Genomic DNA, 16,242 nt, shown 5'->3' with positions numbered 1-16,242 from the left:
AAGCATCCTGTCTCACACAGCAGCCAACCAGTTTCTCTGGGGGGCCTGCAACTAGTTTCCCTAAGGAGAGCAAGATCACAATGGCGGATATCCCCACTGGGACCCTCCTGGCTCTAATGGAAGCAGTAAGCATGGCAGCTAGTGTTGCCAACCTCCAGGCGAGGTCTGGAGTTCTCCCAGAATTACAACCAATCTCCAGATTACAAACCAAGTTTTCTCCTTTGGCAAAAATGGCAGTTTTGGAGGGTGGACTGTATAATATCACATCCCCGCTCTGCTTCCTCCTCAAACTCTGCCTCCCCAGGCTCCAACCTCCAAATCTCCAAGAATCTCAGAGTTGGCAACTCTAATAGGCAGCTGCTTCTTTCAGCCTTCTGATTTTAAGGTGGGGAAGGATCCATAAGAACAGCTGCATTAGCACAGCACAATGAAAGCGACCACATGCTTGTTATTTATGTTTTTTATTTCAGCACAAATTGAAATCTGGTGAACATGGGTTGATTTTACTTCGAGCTTGGATTACTTAGTTCACCAGCGTTAAGCGTAACTGAATGTATTTCTTCTTACTTAGAATGTATTTTGAAACCTGTATAAGTATCCAAATGAACCACTGCTCACTTATTAAGATACCGGGCGATTTTGGAGGGGGAAACCCAGGCATGCTATGTAAATCTAGATTATAAATGAGAGTTAGACAGAACTCATATCCTGAATTTCAGAATCAAGAAAGGAGCTATTATTATAAGACAGACTGAAATATTAGTCTCATAGCCGTAAAATAGAAACTCCTCTTAAAGTTGGTCTAGAGGGCACGAGCCATTCACAACTGGAAGCCTCTTAAGGATTAAGATTACACCTGTGAAAAATGACTGCACCAAAGATATTCTTTAAGCATTTGAAGGTACGAGTTACGGAGCATTGTTGGATTTTAAAACCCAAGTAAGTGACCGTCACTTGATCCACAACTTTTTGAACGTGATGCTGCAACAAAAAGTTTGAGATATACAGGTCAAGTAAAGACAGAAAGGCAACAGGAATAGTTAAGCTTATCAAATATATATTCTGAATCATGGAGAAACGGTATAAGCACTCAGTCAAGTATGGGATTCCCATTCATTCTCACACTCACTGTACAAATCGGATTGTTGATTCAGTTTTACTGATGTGGATAGCCTACCTGAGACCAATCAGCAAGGTATATGCAGGTCTTAATTTATAGAACTAGGTTCATAATGGGATTGTTACATTTAATTCCAATCAGTTTCCAAACATATGCAGTTTCACTTGCTTGAATCTTATACAGTCTTACAAGTACAAGTTTTAAAAACATCCAATGTATCACTTTCAGATTAGTAAATAGCTACATCCTTTGAGTGTTCTACAATTTTAAACAGTTCTTTTCATGACATCCTATAAGCTATCATGGCCTGTCAATCTGGAGAGAAAACAAAAAGGAACACCCTTAAGGAATGCAAAAACAAAGTACACTAGGACAAGAAGGTTTATTTTAAAAACAGGAGTGGTACTATGCACTGAAAACGCCACCTGAACCCCACAATATGAACAAATGTGACAAGAAGCATACAATTGTAAACTATGGTTACTGTACCAATAACGTGTGAAAATATACAGAAAAACAAACAGTATAAATATATAACGCACCAAAAAGGCGTTAACACACTTGACCAGCCACAGATTGTCAGACAAGTTCCCTTTGCAACAGATCTTTTTTGGCTCCTTGCTTTGAATTGGTGACTGCTTTAAAACTGAATAAACAGGATAACACAGAAACGGTCTGATGAAGGTCTACTCAAAACAAAGTAGCTGGTAAGTGGATGGCAACCCATAGTCTGGCATGTGTGTTAACTCCTTTTTGATGTATTATATATTTACACAGAATATTATTATTCTATTACAGTAAATACACAGAAATACTTTTTGGATTTCTGTGTATATTCGCATGCTGAATATTGTTTACAATTTTATGCTTATCACATTTGTTCATATTGTGGTTTCAGGTGGTGTTTTCAGTTTGCCATTTCCAATCCATCTCTATTTTTTACATATTTTTACATACCTACAGTCAACTTCCCCATACAGTCACAATGAATGCTTAATACTTTTTTTCTTGTAGTCTGTTGCAAGTTTCCTTAAGATATCCACAATGAAAACAACAATAATATGAAATGAGACAACCATGCAACCAAATGTTTGAGTTGATTATAGTATAAGCATAAAATCCATTTTGATCATTTTGTGAACAAAAATAACAACCAAAAAATCTTGAGAGACTGCTCATCTCCAAAGACCACAAACCAAGAAACTTGACCTTCTCCCCTTAAGGGTTGCTACTTCAAAGAAGAAAGGAGAGTAGGTTAGCTGAGGCCCTAACTCACAACAAGAATGAGCCAGCTTCTTCACCGCTTCTAGACAATGCAGAGATGAGTAATTCAGGAAACAAACAATCTTCTTCATCTCTATTGTGGCTTAATTAATTCCCTTCTTTTAGCTTATGATGCCAAGTTCAAGACAGAGTATTGATTAAAGATACAAGCCCGTAATATGGAACGCTATTTAAAAATTTCCTCGCATTCAGAAAATGCATCCATTTCATTGGCTAACAAATAGGTAGCTGTATGTCCAGGGCATCCCGACCTCAATGGCCCAGGCTATACTGATCTTATCAACTCTCAGAAACTAAGTGGGATTAGACCTAGTTAGTACTTGGACGGGATACCACCATGAAAGTCCAGGGTCACTATGCAGAGGCAGGCACTAGGAAACCACTTCTCTTGCATTGCAAATCCTATGTGGTTGCCCTAAGTTGGCTGCAACTTGATGGCAGTTTACACACACAGCAATGGCCATCATATTATTATCACACATATTCTAGATTACTGGATCTAGATTAAAACTCACAGATATAAGATATTTTAGCTTTAAGAGAGAGATAGTCAAATAATTATTTGCTGTATCATAAATTTTTTGTAGTATGTCAAATTAGGTACCTAGAGAGCCCAGCTAAAAGCACAAAATACAAGCTGTTAACATGAACACTTTTAAAGGTCAGTGGGCCTTATTCTGAAGTCGCTTGAAAAAAAATAGTGCACATGTAAATGTTCTCCATAGCCTGTTTAAAATGTACATCACAATCAGAACCTTTTGCCATCTTAGTGTCCAAAAGATAAAGATGGCAGGAGTATACAGTGAATCAGTTCCCATTAGTGTCTGATTGGGAGCGTCACTCTCAGCCACCACCAACAAACTAATTTTCACAAAACAGCAGACAATGAAGTCCTGCATGTGGACTTCAGGCTGTTAATAAGCTCCTTATACATAAAATTGGATGTGCTGGGAGACTGGTAAGCTCCTCAACATCTGGTTTTCTTTGTCCACAGGCTTTTCTTTTGGTATGGAACAAGGCTGGGCATTCCAGCCAAATAAACCCTTGCTAAAGAACGAGGGTACATCCACTCTGGGATGCACTATACACAAACACAATGATACAGTGATAAATCTAGAGTGACCTGAACGGCACTGCTTGGTAACTCCTTTATGAATGCCATTAACCTTTCAGCAATGTACATAGAAAAAGCAACTTACAAGATAATGAATGAGTGCCTTTGGGTAAGTATTCAAAGAGCAGAGAGCTCTCCTCTCCCAGCATGTCAGCTTTCAGGGACAACAAGCTGTTCTTGCTCATCAGAGCTGCCCGCAAGTTAGCAACCGCCACGGCCTGAAGTGCATCCTCTTTCTCTGGGGTAAGGGGCTGAGAGAGAGAGAGCGCTTCCCCTCCTAGGAGTGCTGCTTCATCGACATTAGCATAAAGGTCCACTCTCTCTATTCTGCCGTCAGAACTGCTGGGCTCTGTCACCATCAGATCCACACCTAAATAAAGACAACAACATTAGCTAGCACACCAGTACAAAGATCTATCAGCCACATGCACATTTGAGTTTCCCCTCCCGAACCCCTTCCATCTCTTAGCAAATTAACATCAGCATTAGAACTACTTAAGATGATTTGCCTTTGGTGTGTTAATTCCATGGTCCATTTTATGGGGACTTCTACCAACGCTGAATCCATGCAGAGCAGCCTTTTGTGAACTTGTACAGTAATGGATTGAATGCATTATTGTGGCCACAGCAGCAGGACAGACGTCCTCTTCTAATGTGGCCACTAATCTCCCTGGCACACACTACTCTGTAAAACTGTCATGTACATAAACAGCCAAAGTGTGTTGCTCCTTTAACATTACTTGCATTTTAGTCAAAGAACAAACCTCTGCTTTGCAAGATTCTGTTCTGTCACCTTCAAACCATTACACACACACACAAGCACACACACACAATGCATAGTTATAGCAGAAGTACTCTAATACATATAGAAGGTGGCTCTCTAGCACATACTTGTCATTCTTCTCAATAAATCCAAAGTACAATAGAATAGAATAGAAACAAGTTCCAAACTTCCAAACATGAAATGGCAAACTTCCATTTGGCACTCATAGTGAAATACGCAGAACAGATCTGTATACCACTACAGCAAAAGTTACATCTGGCTTGCTCCTCTCCTAATTTATCTGATTACATACACCATCTATTTCTATCAAGTACTGCTCAATAATACACCTTATATCAGGGAGAGAGAGAGATGGGTGTTTTCCTTAGACACAGAAAGTCTGTGAGTTTTCTACAGCACCAATGGAAAAATGATAGAATCAGGCTCTTTAGAGAGAATTACAGTCTTTGAAAATTTGGGAAGCAAGGGGTTAACAATTCTTTTCTCTCATGCTTTCCCCCAATTTAAATCACCTCCCACTCCCCAAGCTGTAGTTAGCTCTGCAGAAGGGAAAAAAGACACAGCATTATACCTGTCTTTTTTCTTTCATGCAGCTGTGTGTGTGTGTGTGTGGGGGGGGTTGATTTAAATTAGGAAAAAGGCACAAGAGCAGCGGTTCCCAACCTTGTTCATGCCGTGGGCACTTAAGGAATTTTGAAAACGGTCCTGTGTGCAACAATAAAATGGCTGTCATAGAGCTGAGTCCAATCACAAAAACGTTGGGAGATTCCACAATACATTAGGATGCTTTCAGGCCAAGTTCGATAAAGGCAGCCTCTCTGCAAACACAGAAGTGATACTGCGTGGGCTTGTCTGAAGCACCTCCTACTCCGTTGAGATGAAAAAACCCACGGCTGGCCTTCTGCTTTGCAAAAGAAGATGCTTTGGGGAAGAGGGAAGTGGGCACCAGGAAACAGATAGGCGGGCAACAAGGTGTACATCAGCACGATGCTGTGGATGCTGCATAAGAGAAAAGGGTTAAAAACACGCCCCCCCCAGCAATACTTCCTCAATCTTTAAAGCAGGTGTGTGGGTCTGCTAATTGGTTTTAGAAACAACCAATGTGCACTTTGACCCTCAGGAAAACATGCCAACAATATCACTGCTGGGATCCATTTCAAAAGTAAAGGAATTCTAGCTCTCCAACAGTATGGCTGAGTTATTTGGAACCAGGGCCCAGGCATCAATGTTTGGGCCACTACAAACCTGTGAAATGGGCCCCTGCACATATTTGATTCCTTATGTTATAAAATGATTTTGAAAGGAGGGAAAGATGTTTTATTTCTAAAATTATATAAAATAGATTCCATTATAATCAAAGTTTCAGGTAGGTAGCAGTGTTGGTCTGCAATAAAACAGCAGGATTTGAGTCAAGTGGCATCTTAGAGACCAACCAGATTTTCAAGATGTAAGCTTTCGAAAATTAAAGCTCTCTGAAGACAGGAACTTTGACTCTTGAAAGCATATACCCTGAAAATCTGGTTGGTCTCCCAGGTGCCACTGGACTCAAATCCTGCTATCATCATCAAAGCTTGCGCTCTGGGCCAGGACCTCTTGGACATCACTAAAGGCACTAATTTCTCCCCCGCCCCTTAGTAGAAGGGAAGAGGGAAAAGGTGGATTTGTAAGGTAGCAGAATTCAATGCATTACACAATGTTTGTGTTTGGTGACTCGGCAACACTCAACAGTATGCATCCCCTATAACAGACAAGCTGTCTCTGCTAGGCTAGCTTTTTGAGCGGATTCCCAGGTGAAATTCTACCATCAGTAGTCTCCGAACTGTTAAGATGTGTGCATTGTGCTTCCACACACAGCCTTTGTCATCCTTCCCTGTAACAGGCTCACGGTGACCACTCGAGGGCCACAAAAAAGGGGGATTAATTAATGGCTTCTATCAAACTGCAACATCTTCTGTATGCTGAGCATGCCTAAGATAAACGTAAGATTGTGAAATGGTGCAGGCGCAAATGTTGTATGCTTTCACAGTCATGAGGAAATACACATTCTCTCCAGCACTTTAACGCTAGTGGCCTGTTAATAATTCCATGTGCCAGGTAAGCACAACTGGAGCATGGAGGGGCGTTCGAAAGCTTGTATCAAATGCAAATTGCATTCACACTCTTGGCTCAGAACAGATTCTAAATTTCTTCTGTAACCAATGCAAGACTTCATTTACATTGTTATTTGGCATACAGTGTTAAATAAAAGAGTGGCAAACTTTTTACATGTATATTTTTAAAATTCTGCACAGCATTTTTTATATTTTCATACATCTGTTGTCCATACAATGTAAACAATGGTTGGTAGGGATCCCAGGCCACCACTCACCAGGCCAGTGGGGGAGAAAAGTGGGGGAACAGGCCTCCCAGGCACGCTCCCAGGGTGGCGTGATGACATCACTCCTGGGAGTGATGTCCTGTCGTCACACCACCCCAGGAGCACCCCAGCTGGCCACTGCGAAGTGAGAGTGCTCCTGGGCCCAGTGCGATGATGTCACTTCCTGGAAGTAACGTCATGATGCCACCTCAGGAGTGTGCTTTGTGCACACATAAAGACAAACAATAAGGTGAGTGCTAGGGTGCCCCCCCACACACACACCAGGAGGGTAAGGGGACCAGGCAACCCTAATGGTTGGCAAACATATTTAGATGCTGATGCTTTTCTTTATTCAGTTTCTGAAATGAAGTTAATAGAGAGCCATGATGATAAAGTTATACATTTCTGTAGGCTGTAACAGATACCTCCCTCTATTCTCATAAATGGCTGATGTTTGGGGACTTAATGAAAAAGAATGGAACAGACGCAATGATGCAGTGCACATTGATTCGGAAGCAGCTTTTTCTCTGGCAACTTTGTTCATGAACAGTCCTACTGCTGTTCTCTCATCCTTAGCGGGTGACAGAACAGCAGCATTAGGGTGAAAGCAAACACTTCCCCGATACTGGTTCAGTAGCTGGATCAGACACATGGTTCCCACCCACCCACAGTGGCCAGGCCAGGAAGGTCCCAAGCCTCCCCCTTGTTCCCTGCCATTCAGAGGCACACTGCTTCTGAACGTGGAAGCTGCATTCTGTCGTCGTGGCTGCAGAAGGATCTCTTCTGCAAGAATCTAATTTCCACACCAAAAGTGTATCTGAAGTGCTGAGGAACGTTTATTACTATTTATTTAAAACATTTAAAACATTAAAATAACATTTAAAATGAATATATAAATACAATTAAAACATTATAAACAAACACACACAAGCAGGGGGGAGGCCAATATGAGTTTGCTGGGTGTATGCCAAATGAAACAAAAAGGTCTTCACATGCTGGTGGAAGACAGCAACAGAGGGAGACGAACTTTCCTAGGAAGGTAGTTCCAAAGTTTCAGTGCCGTGACCAAGAAGGACTTTTCTCTGGTTGCTAACTATCCAGCCTCAGATGGTGAGGGCATGCAAAGCAAGGCCTCCAAATATGACCACAGTGGTTATATTTAAGGAGGTCCTTGCTTGTCTCAAACTGTATACAGTTTTAAAAGTCAATAACAGCACCTTGAATTGGGCCTGGAAGCAAATTGGGGGCCACTGTAGATGGAGCAAGACTAGAGTGATATACTTCCTACGACCCACTCCAGTCAACACTCTGGCCACATCATTCTGCAGCTTCTAGACAGTCTTCAAGGGCAGCCCCATATTACAGTAATCTAATCTAGATATTATTCCACATGAGGCCATCATCACATCAGAGGGCTATATGAGTTTCACTACTTAACTATATGTTGTATGAAGAAGTATTTTCTTTTGTCTGTCCCCACTTGACTGCTCTTCAGTTTCAATGGGTACCCCAGAGTTCTAGCACTATGGGAGATGGAAAGTAAATTCTCTATTTACTTTTCTCACACGATGTATAATTTTACAATCCTCTATATTTCCTCAAAACTGAAAATCCCCATAGGGAAGGTGTTCCATCCCCTTGATCACTTTGGTTTCCCTTTTCTGTCCTATATCTTTATAATATTCTTTTTGAGATGGAACAACCAGAAGTGTTCCAAATATGGGTACATCATAAATCAATAAAAGGAGGACATTTTGATACTAACCATTTTTAGTCCTTTCCTTATAATCTGTAGCATAGAACTTAACTGCTACACACGTTTTTCAGGGCTGTTCTTACCTCCCAGTCCACCCCTGCATTCAGTAGATATTTTCAGTAAACTATCCAGTATGGCCCATGATCTCTTTCCTGTCAGTCACTGACAGTTCAAACTCCAATAGTGTCATGTTAGAATGTTTTGCCCCAGGGCTTTCTCGCATACTCTACTTATTCCTGATTTTCTTGGCAGTCTATCCGCAAACATTGGAATTGGTTTGGGCACAGTTCTTATGCACGTCTGCCCTCCCTCTGCATTTTTACAGTTGTGGAATCTGTTTATTTTATTCTGCATGTGCCTAATTAAGGGAGGGAGCTCTTATCATCAGTGATGTCACATGCTTTAATTTTTAGTGCATGCGTATATCAATATATTGACATGACTGAATTTTTAAAACAATTGCAAATGAACACATGCTCACATATAAAGGAAAGGGGGGGGGCTCCATTGACACACAAGGCTGCCAGGGTTGGTAAGTAGAAGGATAGTCTTCCTGGGCAGAGGAGCTGCAGCTGGCTATTGGGGAGGGTTCACGCGAGCCTCCCCATCCTCACCTTTTTTTACACAGGGAAGCGTTAATGGGGACCAGCTCCCCCATGCATCTGCTTATGAATCAGACGTGAAGTGCAATTTCCCTTCAAACTGTGCTGCTTTTTTCTGGTACTAGAAGTGACTCCCCCTCCCCACACATACACACTCCCTGGGTCACAAGGGCTTCTGCAGTTTTGTTGAAAATCAGTGCTTTAATATCATTATATCACGTGCTATTGTAATGATAGGTTTAACAGGTTCTCTAAACTCTCAGCTTTCATTAAAAAAATAAGTCTCTAGCCCCTTTCCTTGCTGAGATATAAGGGGAAAGTGCATCTTCATAAGGGAAGGGGCTAGAAACTTACTTTAAAAAATGTAAACAGGGAATTCAGAAAATCTGTTACATCTATTGTAACAATGGTTATGTTAATATAGCGATAAAAGCATTGAATTTTAAAAAATCATAGAAAACAAAACCAGGAGAGGCGGGAAGAAAGACAGAGGGAGGAGGAGTTGTTCAACAATTGTAAACATCGAATTATCAAAAAGTGGGTTGAAGGTGGAGGTGTGGGATAGGACAAAGAAAAACTATGCATGAGAAAAAACAATGACTCAAAGCTAGCTTCCTGGAAAAGATCAGGGCAATCAAAAGGACGAGGAAAAAAAAACAGCAACAGGAAAACTCCCCCCAAAACAAAGCAAAAACTAAAGGCCCAAAAATGCATGTGGAAATCAAGGGGAAAACCAAAGCAGTATGGAGCCAGAGTCAAAGAAAAAAACCCACGTGGAAAAGCCCTCAATGTGCATAAATTTACACTAGCCTACAAGGAAATTGGTTTGCCACATTAATGCCTACTCACCCTATATGGAGTGACTATCTTGGAGCTCTTCCTACATACTTTCGTCTATTGTAAGAACTATATTGTCGAAGGCTTTCACGGCCGGAGAACGGCCCCTTGGATACTCACCGTGAAGGGTCCTTCTCCTCTGAGGTAAGGAGGACATCCTGGGTGTTTCCCACCGTCCAATCGGGGAGGCAGGAAAGTTGATCTTTCTTCCTCTTCCTGTGGATGTATGTGGGAACACCCCCTTAGCTCTCAGTTCCGGAGGTCTCCCCACAGCAGTCCATACAGCAAATAACTCTACTAACTTTGACACTGAAACGATAGGAACTTGTAAGTAAAGAACAGCGTCAGCTGTTACTAACTATGAACCCTGTCATAACTTTAAACTACTAGACAAGGTAAAGAAAACAGACAAACTGTAGCCGTTAATTAATTAGTTCAGAGGTAGAAGAGAATGAATAGGATCATGTTAGTAAACACTCAGACAGAGGACGAAGAGCTCGGGAGGGCAGGATGTCCTCCTTACCTCAGAGGAGAAGGACCCTTCACGGTGAGTATCCAAGGGGCCGTTCTCCCTCTGAGTCGGAGGACATCCTGGGTGCTCCCAAAGCAGTCCCTTCAAGATTCGGGTGGGAGATGATCTTCGTCCTCTACGATGTGTTGCAGGACTCTTCTACCAAATGCTGCGTCCGCCGACGAGTACGTATGTAATCGGTAATGTTTGACGAACGTTGACACTGAGGACCACGTAGCCGCTTTGCAGACCTCTTCTACGGAAGCATTCCTCCTGAAGGCCGCGTTCGTAGCTGCGCTCCTAGTGGAATGTGCCGTGATGCCGGCTGGAACTTCCAACCCGAGTGTCTTGTACGCCTCGCTAATGCAGGTCTTGATACTATAGGCAATAGAAGAAGAAGACATCCTTTGTCCTAACTTAGGAGTGGAAATGTTGACGAATAGTGACTGTGTTTGGCGGAATACTTCTGTCCTGATAATATATGCCTTGAGCGCCCTGCGCACATCAAGGGTGTGCCAGTCTCGTTCCCTAGGATGCTTAGGGTCCGGACAGAACGATGGAAGGACGATCTCCTGTGCTCGATGAAAGGTCGAATAGGCTTTGGGGAGGAAGGAAGGATCCATCCGGAGAACCACCTTCTCTTTGTGGAAAATGCATAGATCTGACCTGATGGACAGCGCACTCAGCTCAGAGATCCGACGTGCTGATGTAATTGCAACTAAGAATATTGTCTTTAATTTTAGCCATCTGAGAGAAATGTCACGCAAGGGCTCAAAAGGAGGTTTAGTGAGAGCCTTGAGCACAACATGTAGCCTCCAGGTCGGGAAGCGATGTACTACAGAGGGATGCAGTAGAGCAGCTCCCCGAAGAAACCTTTTAATATGAGGATGCGTAGACAATGAAGACGTTCCTATTTTAGGGATTATTGAGCTGATAGCCGCTATTTGCTTCTTCAAGGTGGGAGGTTTTAGGCCTCTGTCCAACCCCTCTTGTAGGAAACCCAGGATGTCTCCAATCATTGGGGACAGTGGGTCAATTTTCTTACGTTTGCTCCAGCGAACAAAAGCTTTCCACGTTGAATTGTAGATCCTATTCGTGGATCTTTTCCTGGAAGCTAGCATGGTGTCCACGATCTCTATCGGATAACCTACTTGGAGTAGCGATCTCCGCTCAATCTCCAGCCGGTCAAAGACCACCACTCCGGGTGAGGATGCCAGATCGGTCCCTGAAGCAGTAGATCCGGGTGTAATGGCAGGCGGAATGGAGGATGGGTCGACAGCGATAGCAGAGTCGAAAACCAAGGTCTCCTGGGCCAGTATGGAGCTACGAGGATCAGCGTTGCTGCCTGGTCCTGGATTCGTCTCAGTAGTCTGGGCAGCACTGGAAGTGGAGGGAAGGCATATAGGAGGCCTCTGGGCCACAGCGATGTCATGGCGTCTGTGCCCTCTGCCGCTGGGTGGAAGTATCTGGTGAAGAACCTCTGTACTTGGTGATTCCGTGGAGAGGCGAACAGATCCACCATTGGAGTTCCGAAGTGTTCTGCGAGGAGGTTGAAGGTCTCCCTGTTGAGAGACCATTCCCCTGGGTGAAGAGACTCCCGGCTCAGCCAGTCTGCTTCCACATTGAGTATTCCCTTGATGTGTTCTGCTTGTAGCGAGAGAAGGTTGTCCTCCGCCCAGCCGATGATCTTGTGTGCCTCCTTCTGAAGACGTGATGACCTGGACCCTCCTTGCCTGTTGATATAGGCTTTCGCCGCTACGTTGTCCGTGCGGATGAGAACGTGTTGTGAGGCTAGTTGATCCTGGAACTGAATGAGGGCTAGGTAGATTGCTCTCAATTCCAGCACATTGATCGGTAACTTTTGTTCGGTCGCAGACCATCGACCCTGTCCGAGTCGCCCGTCCATCGATGCTCCCCAGCCCGATAGGCTCGCATCCGTGAACACCTGGAGGGGCTGTGGTGTAAGGAAGCCCTTGCCTTGACGGAGGTTGGAGTCGATGGTCCACCAACGAAGGCTGTTCTTGACTGATGGAGGAACTTGTATTCTGATTGATCTCTTTTGAGCAATGTGGTTTTGATAAGGTCGTAGAAGAGCTTGGAGAGAACGAGTGTGAAAACGTCCCCAGAAAATAGCTTCTGAATTGGCTACGAGGAGACCCAGCAATTTTGTCAGTTCCATGATGCAGGACACGCGTTGTTTGATGATGATGGCTGTCCTCTGTTTGGTTTTCTTGATCTTTTCCTCTGGAAGGAAGAAGGAACATACTCGCGTGTTGACCAACAGACCCAGGTGTTCCAGGATTTGCGATGGATGTAATGAGCATTTGGTTCTGTTGATTAGGAAGCCATGCTGCTCCAGCACCCGTATTACTAGGTCTGTGTCCTTGATCGACGCCTCCCGAGAACTCGATCGTATCAAAATGTCGTCGAGGTATGGGTGCAGGTGTAGACCCATCTCCCGCAGTTTGACAACCGGGACGACCAGCAGCTTCGTGAATACCCTTGGTGCAGTAGCAAGGCCGAAAGGCATCGCGCGAAACTGAAAGTGCTTGCCGTTGACACAGAATCGTAGAAAACGTCGATGAGGAGGGGCCACTGGCACATGGAGATAGGCTTCTGTCAGGTCCACTGATGTCAGGTATTCTCCCTGGCACAGCGCCTCCGCGATGGATCGTAGAGTCTCCATCCTGAAGTGTCTCAGTTTTATGAAGCGGTTGACAAACTTCAGATCCAGGATGGATCTCCAGTCCCCGTTCCTTTTGGGCACTGTGAAGAAGATGGAGTACACTCCTGTGCCCCACTCGTGCTGAGGAACCGGTTCCACGGCTCTGATGTCCAACAGATGACGCACGGCGTTGATTGTAATCGCACTTCTGGTTGGGTCTTTCTTGAGTGGAGATATTAGGAAACGCTCCGGTGGAAGAGAGGAGAATTCTATTAAGTAGCCAAACGATACTACTTCCATGGCCCAGGCGTCCGCCTGGGAATCCGCCCAATTCTGACGAAACAAAAGTAGTCTCCCTCCTACCGGGGCTTCCTTCGAGTCAGGGCTTCTGACCCTTGTCCTCCGTGTCAGGCCTGAAGCCACGGGCTCCCATGGACTTGTGAGGTCTGGACGAGAAGTTACCTCTCCGTGACTGTGATCTTGAGAAAGACCAATTTCTCTTGTTCTCGTGTCGCTGTCTGGGTAAGGTGTGGTGTGTCCTGAATGGCTGGAAGCGAAATGTGCGTCTTTCGTTCCCTTTAAGCGATCGAGGTAGCGCCTTCTTTTTGTCCTTCGTCTCCACTAGTATCTTGTCTAGTTGTTCACCAAACAGCTTCTTTCCTTGGAAGGGATAAGATGACAGTATGACTTTAGATTGAATGTCTGCTTGCCAGGCTCTAAGCCACAACATACGTCTGGTGACCGTGGTAGACGACATGGCCCTGGCACAGAAGGACATCGCGTCTAGTGTGGCGTCGGCCGTGAAGGTACTTGCTTTCAGCATCCTATTTGCCCCTTCCAAGAGACGTTTGTTGTTGTCGGGCAATAACTCTATAAGACGTCTGGCCCAGACCACCGAGGCACGGGAGACTGTCGATGCAATGGCTGAAGCTTTAATTGCCATAGCGAGGGCTTCATGTGTTCTCTTCAGAGCTATGTCTCCCTTTTTATCCAGGCTATCCTTAATAGCCCCTTGGCTGTCCTCAGACAGGAGCCCATGGGATTGCAGGGCTATCACTGGCGCGTCCACGGCAGGAACCTGCAAGAGCTCAGTGGCAAATTTGGGAAGAGAATACAACTTTTTAACATTATTAGAGAAATGCTTGCAAGAGGCTGGAGTGGCCCACTCAGCCATCAATTGTTTTTCGTAGTATTCAGGAAAGGGAAAAACCTTAGATTTCTCTTCTGATCTAGGGAAAAACTCCTTTGTCCCCTTAGGTCTGGACTTAGGGTCCCCAGGGGGTGACTCTTCCTCCCCCCTTGATGTTTCCTGAAGCTCAAGCGCGGAAAGGGTTTTAGCCAAAAGATATTGATAATCGTCAGCCTGGAACAGTCTGTTAGAATGTTCATGGCTAGAGGAGTCTTCCTCCTGATCTTCCTCAGAAAGGAAGTCCCCACCATCTGAGTCGTCACTGGGGGAGGGAGCCTCTGCATACCAGTCCTTGCCAACCCCCCTGGGATTAACATTGGATTTTCTTGCTGCCTTGGTAGGCCAAGGCGTGGCAGAACTCTCTTGGGCTTCCCGATGTCCCTTGGAGCAGGAAGGTTGAGAGGGTTGAGGTTGCTCAGACTTACGAAAGGCCAGGATCTCCTCTCTCATGGTCTGACGAAGAAAACCCATCACTTCGGGGGGCATAGTAAGGGAAGCGGCACTTACTTGGCTCTCCTGCGGATTCAATTCACGATTTAGGCCCATTTCTCCCGCCGGGAGGTTGGGAAGCGCGTCATTCGGCTTTGGCGGGAAAACGCTAGCCGCGCAGTTGTTTGCCGCCAAAATGCAGCCTCCTCCGTTGCTGCTGTCGAAGGCCTCTCTGTTTCGGTCTCTAGAGCTCCGAGGCTCCCTCTGCTGGAGACGGGGCCGTTTCTGAGAGGGCTGATCGTCTTCTGCAGGAGTCTTCTCGCCGGGGAGCCGCTCTACCTCGCAAGGTGAGCCGGCGCCGGCTGAGCATACCCCCGCCATCGGTAAGACAGCTCCTGGGGGGTAGCTCGCCCTCTCTAGGAAGCTCTCTTCTGAATCCGATGAGGCCATCTCGGATTTCAGACTTCCCTCTTCTCCTTGTCGATTCAGATGAGGAGGTACAGGAGAAGAGAGAAATGGGAAAAGAAACTTGAGGTAAAAGAGAGAGAAAGAAGAGGAAGAAATAGAGAGGGATAATAAGAGTAGGTAGGAAAAACCAGAAAGGCAGTGAAGAGCTAGCCTAAGGCGAACTGCTCTCCCCTGAGGCAGGAAAGGAACTGAGAGCTAAGGGGGTGTTCCCACATACATCCACAGGAAGAGGAAGAAAGATCAACTTTCCTGCCTCCCCGATTGGACGGTGGGAAACACCCAGGATGTCCTCCGACTCAGAGGGAGAACAATGGTTGTTGTGGATTTTTCGGGCTGTAATGCCAAGACCACGGATATACAGCCCGGAAAATCCACAACAACCATTGTAAGAACTGTCCATGTATAACCACCCTCTGCTTTCTGTTTAACCAGTTACTACCCATGAGAGGACAGACTTCTTATTCCATGACTATGAAGTTTACTCAAAACCTTTGGTGAAAGCCTTTGTGTAAAAATATTTTTTAGAAAGTCCAAGTATGTGATGTCTGTCAAATCACCCCAACCCACATGCCTGCTAACCTTCTTGAAGAAATCCCAAAGTGTGATAAGCTGGGTAGGACTGCCCAACAGCTAAATTGTCTTCAGGTTTTTGTTATCCTATCTCAACATTCTTCTTCCACACCCACATCATGGGGCTGATGAACCGAGACCTGTGCTGTCCAAGATTAAATTGAACACTGCAATAGGAGGAAGGGCAAGCCCGTGAACTATGATACAATGCTGACAGAAGTTGACACAGATAAATGAAAAAAACTTAATTAAATTGTGTGGGCTGTATCAAAGACACTGCAGGAATATGAATTGAAAGCCCTCCTCCATGTGCTACAATGAGGATTTCTAGGCAGTTAATAACCAGAACCTCAGATTTAATAGTCTTAAAATAACGTTCCGTTTTTAAAATGGGCCTCTTAGAAAATTGTGTATTTCTGCTTACTATCAAAGTTTTTAAAATTATAATGACAATAAAGAAAGAATATACTTATTTACAGGAGGGTTTTCTCTGGCACTCAAAGTCCAGTACGACTCTTAGTACCACTGTGGTTTGTGTGCTCCGCTCCACAACAGAG

At 44.6% G+C, this 16,242-nt stretch overlaps 1 protein-coding gene across 1 annotated transcript in view; it reads right to left on the bottom strand.

Moving 5' to 3' along the window:
- Positions 1-16,242, bottom strand: part of ZBTB46 (zinc finger and BTB domain containing 46) — a 96,790-nt gene that overhangs the window by 32,551 nt on the left and 47,997 nt on the right. The window contains exon 3 of the mRNA XM_054981718.1: positions 3,604-3,888. Within this exon, the coding sequence (XP_054837693.1) occupies positions 3,604-3,888 (285 nt within the window). The remainder of the gene's footprint in view (positions 1-3,603; positions 3,889-16,242) is intronic.

Source organism: Eublepharis macularius, chromosome 5 (genome assembly GCF_028583425.1).
Source record: "Eublepharis macularius isolate TG4126 chromosome 5, MPM_Emac_v1.0, whole genome shotgun sequence".
Classification (NCBI taxonomy): Eukaryota; Metazoa; Chordata; class Lepidosauria; order Squamata; family Eublepharidae; genus Eublepharis; species Eublepharis macularius.
Note: the sequence above shows the minus strand (reverse complement) of the source record. Positions and strands in the feature narration are given on the sequence as shown.